Below are 4,288 nucleotides of genomic sequence, written 5' to 3' on the forward strand. Positions count from 1 at the left end.
TTTTTGGTTGCAGCCGTCATTGTTGTTTGGCGGGTCCGGGCTGGGGATTCGAACCCGCCACCTTAGGTGTACGTGGCTGGCGCCTTAGCCAGCTGAGCTATAGGCGCCGAGCCCAAATGTTACTTTCTATTGTTGCTCCTAAGTTTTATTGACTTTCTGTCTCCCCCTCAATGGCAAAAAACTCTTATGAGATTGGGGGCTTTTCTTTCTTTCTTTTGAGGCTTCTTAGTGCACAGTAATGCAGATTTTGACCAATGTACAATATTGTATGACCAACACTGCAATCAAGACACAGAATAGCTCCATCACCCCCTACAATTCCCTGAGCCTGTAATCAACCTCCCCCGCCCCCCAGCCTGGGCAACACATAGTTTTTCTTTTCTAGAATTTCACGTAAGTAGGATTGTACAATATATAGCCTTGGTGTCTGACTTCTTTCACTAAGTACACTGCTTTTAAGATACATATGTTGTTTGCGCCTTCTTATTGGTGGGGAATATTCCATCCTATGGCTCCACCACGTACTAAGTGTCAGCTGGGCATGTGGATTATTTCCAGTTTTAAGTAATTATGAATAAAATCACTATGTAACACCAAGATAGCCCCCAGTGTAAAGTGACACCAAACAATGGTTCTCAAATCACACTTGTACTAAGTTTTGTGTGAATATAGCTTCTTGTTTCACTTGGGTAAATGCCTGGGAATGGGAATTCTGGGTCAGATAATAAGTGCATGTTAAGGTTTATTAAAAACTGCTGAACTGCTTTTTAAAGTGTCTGTAAAGGCATATCATTTTCAATTATGAGCTTCTCTCCCTTTTTATACTTCTGCTGCTTATCCTAGGCACTGGGAGACACTAACAAAGGAGGATAAAGTTCCCACTCTTGCCCATGTTAGGTTTTGGAGACTGAGACAGAAATAAACAAAGAAGGAACAAATAAGATAATTTTATATTACATAGCAGCTATAAACAGAGCGATGAGCTAGAAAGTGGGGCAGTAGGAGAATGCCTTTCAGTGAAGCCTCCAGAGCTAAGATCTAATGGGGGACAGTATGTGCAAGTGTGTGAAGGCCACAGAGGGGCAAGCTGGGTGTGTCCAGCAAATGTATTGGAAGTTGAACTCAGTAGTAGAGAAGAAAGATTCAGTCAGAAGGGGAAGGTGCCTTAAGAGCTGGATAGGAAGGTGGGGTTTTATTGTAAGACTATTTGGAAACCAGGAAAGGGTTTTAACAAGATTGTCATGATGTAAAAACATCCCTCCCCAGGAAAGAGGCTGGGATTGTAGCCAGGAGAGGGAAGAGCTGCAATTGAATTCGGGATTTATTTTGGAGATGGAATCAAAAAGAGCTATTGACATGGGGAGGCAGGGAAAGAGAATCCCAGGTGTGTAATGAGGGGACGAGGTGGCTTATGGAGAGGGCATTAAAAGGGTGAATCTTCAGGGTGTTAATATCCCTGATTTCCATAAGGATCTCCCCCAAACCTTATAGGTTAAAATGTTTAATTGCTCTAAGCCTTAGTTTGTCTTCAGTAAAATAGGTTGCGAAAGTTGTGTTCAACAAATATTATAGTGCTCCTTTCATTCCCATAACAATCCTAAAGGGTAGGTACTTTTTTTTTTTTCCTAGCTGACCTGTGTTGGGGCTTTGCAAAAGGCAAAGGTGGGTTAAATAGACAAAATGAACGAAAAGAGCAGACCCCTAAGTACCGTCGCAAGCCCCATCTTGCCCCAGGGGGGAACTGGCGGCCCCTCCCTGCACCTGCGCACTGGGCGCTCCACCGCCCCCCGCCCCCGTCCCATCCCCCAGCCAGCAAAGTTTTTCACTCGGAGCATGCGCGGGTCACTTGGCGCCAATTGCAAATCGATAGTCAGTGCAATCCTCCCAAGTCCCCAGGCGGTGCGCGTTTGTTCTCTCCTCGGCTCCGGAATGATCGGCCAGAAGACACTCTACTCATTCTTCTCCCCGAGCCCCGCCAGGAAGCGAAGTGCCTGCAGCCCCGAGCCGGCCAGCTTGGGGACCGGCGTGGCGGCCTTACCTGAAGACAGTGGGAATGCGGCAGTGAGTCGCGGGGGAGACCGCTTTGGGCTCCGGGGATAGAGGGCTCTAGGGAGAAAAGGCGAGCTGTACCGAAGGGGTACAGAGATGTTCCGCCGACTCGGTAAACCGGCGCCCCGCGTTCAAAACAGCCTCCACGTGTTTAAAATAGCCGCCGCCGTCTCCCATCGGCCGCCATGTTGAAGGGTCAGCCAATGGGGACGAGCCTCGGGGCCCACCGCGCCTATCGGCTGCGTTGCCGGCCTACCCCTTTTGGCGCGCCGTCCAATCAGAGTAGGGAGGAGGTGGGAGCTCCGAGGGGAGAGTTTTTGCCGCGAAAAGGTCGCGTGGGGACTCCGGAGGCGGCTTCTGGGGGGGGCGGGGCGCCTCCAAGGAGGGTCTGGTTCTCGCGAATCCTTCAGCCCCTTTCCACACCCCAGTTTAGTCCCATACTCCAAATTTCTGGGCTGCGCTGGGCCTCCTGGCTCTCAGCGACCGGTTTTGCTCCCCAAATGGGCATCTTCTGTCCTGGGACGTTAGGTTTGGGCCGGAAGTTGTTGCTGGCGCCCGGAAAAGGGCCGCTGCGGCCGGTGACCCGCTTCTGCGGGGACCCCTTGCAGGCCAGCCACGCCAAGAAGGCCCGAGCTGGGCAGGACGAGCCGGGCACGCCGCCCTCCTTGCCGCTGAGCCCGGAGCAGCTGGTTCGCATCCAGAGGAACAAGGCCGCGGCCCTGCTCAGGCTCGCGGCCCGCAATGTGCCCGTGGGCTTCGGTGAGAGTTGGAAGAAGCACCTCAGCGGAGAGTTCGGGAAACCCTATTTTGTAAAAGTAAGTGTGGAAACTTGTATCTTTCTCGGGGTAACGGGGCGGCCCCTGGCCCTTTGTCTTGTGAGGGTAGCAGCCCCGGCTTGCAGGACGTTTCCTTCAGAGGGATTTTCCCTCCTTCAATGTCCTTTTCACGCAAAGAGAATAAAAACAAACCCGTGATGTTTTGAATCCGAACATTGGTTAAAGCTGTTAGATGTGAGATGATGTCGTGGTTTTTTTTTTAAGCCGCTCAGTCGACTTTCCAGGAAATGCTGGGGTGTAGTAAAAGCATCAGCCAGAGTGAATGAAACCTGGCTTGGCCTTTTAAAAAAACTATGTTGGGGCGGCGCCTGTGGCTCAACGGAGTAGGGCACAGGCCCTATAATGCCAGAGATGGCGGGTTCAAACTCAGCCCCGGCCAAAAACTGCAAAACAAACAAAAACCTATGTTGGGGGGTGGCGCTCTCAGGAAATTAAAGCAGGGAATTGATGTGAGGGTTTTTAAAGAATTTGTATATAAAGTCCTTCTAAATTTTAGATGGTGCTTGAAATAACTTGCTTTAGAAGCTTTCTTCCTGAATTTTTAGGATTTCCAATGAGAGTCTGATTTTAAGTCTAGTTTATTTTTTAATCAGCTAATAGAATTTGTTGCAGAAGAAAGAAAACATTACACTGTTTATCCACCCCCCCACCAAGTCTTCACATGGACCCAAATGTGTGACATAAGAGATGTAAGTACAAGGTAATGAGTTTTGTTGGGGGGAAGGAATCAAACAATATGTTTTATTATTTACCATTATTATTATTTTTTGACAGAGTCTCACTCTGTTGCCCTGTGTGTTGCCATGGTGTCATAGCTCTCAGCAACCTCAAACTTCTGGGTTCCAACTTCCTCTTGCCTCAGCCTCCTGAGGAGCTGGGACTTCAGGTGCTGGCTAAGCCCCCTACTGGTTTTTCCATTTTTGATAGAGATGAAGTCTCACACTTGCTCAGGCTGATCTCAAACTCCTGAACTAGATGATCTACCTGCCTCAGCCTCCCGGAGTGCTAGGATTACAGGCATGAGCCACTGTGCCCTAAACAGTGTTTTAGTTAGAAATACTGAAATTATGAGGGTTCAACTGACTATATTTTAGTCTATATTGGCTTTTTAAAAATTTATGTATTTTTACTTATTTTACTTTTAAATCTCATATGTACTGTTTTTAACGTGTGCTATTTACTCATCAAAAAGGAAAATATTCTTACATAGGCCCTGTCATGGTATGCTCTCATTTCCTGTACTGTATTTAATCCTCAAACCAAAACATGAAGTGGTTTGTTTTTTGGTTTTTGTTTTAATTTATTGTTGGGAATTCATTAGGGTACAAGAAACCAGGTTTCACTGATTGCACTTGTTAGGTAAAGTCCCTCTTACAATCGTGTCTTGCCCCCCAAAGGTGTGG

General features: G+C 47.9%; 1 protein-coding gene across 1 annotated transcript in view; it reads left to right on the plus strand.

The window, feature by feature from the left end:
* The first annotated feature begins 1,857 nt into the window (after nucleotides 1-1,857).
* UNG (uracil DNA glycosylase) overlaps nucleotides 1,858-4,288 on the plus strand; it is an 11,950-nt gene continuing 9,519 nt past the window's right edge. The window contains exons 1-3 of the mRNA XM_003789889.3: nucleotides 1,858-2,061; nucleotides 2,658-2,864; nucleotides 3,479-3,574. Coding sequence (XP_003789937.1) covers nucleotides 1,930-2,061; nucleotides 2,658-2,864; nucleotides 3,479-3,574 — 435 coding nt within the window. The 5' untranslated portion in view covers nucleotides 1,858-1,929. The remainder of the gene's footprint in view (nucleotides 2,062-2,657; nucleotides 2,865-3,478; nucleotides 3,575-4,288) is intronic.

The sequence above is a fragment of the Otolemur garnettii genome, unplaced genomic scaffold, assembly GCF_000181295.1.
Source record: "Otolemur garnettii isolate 467f Iridium unplaced genomic scaffold, OtoGar3 scaffold00038, whole genome shotgun sequence".
NCBI lineage: Eukaryota > Metazoa > Chordata > Mammalia > Primates > Galagidae > Otolemur > Otolemur garnettii.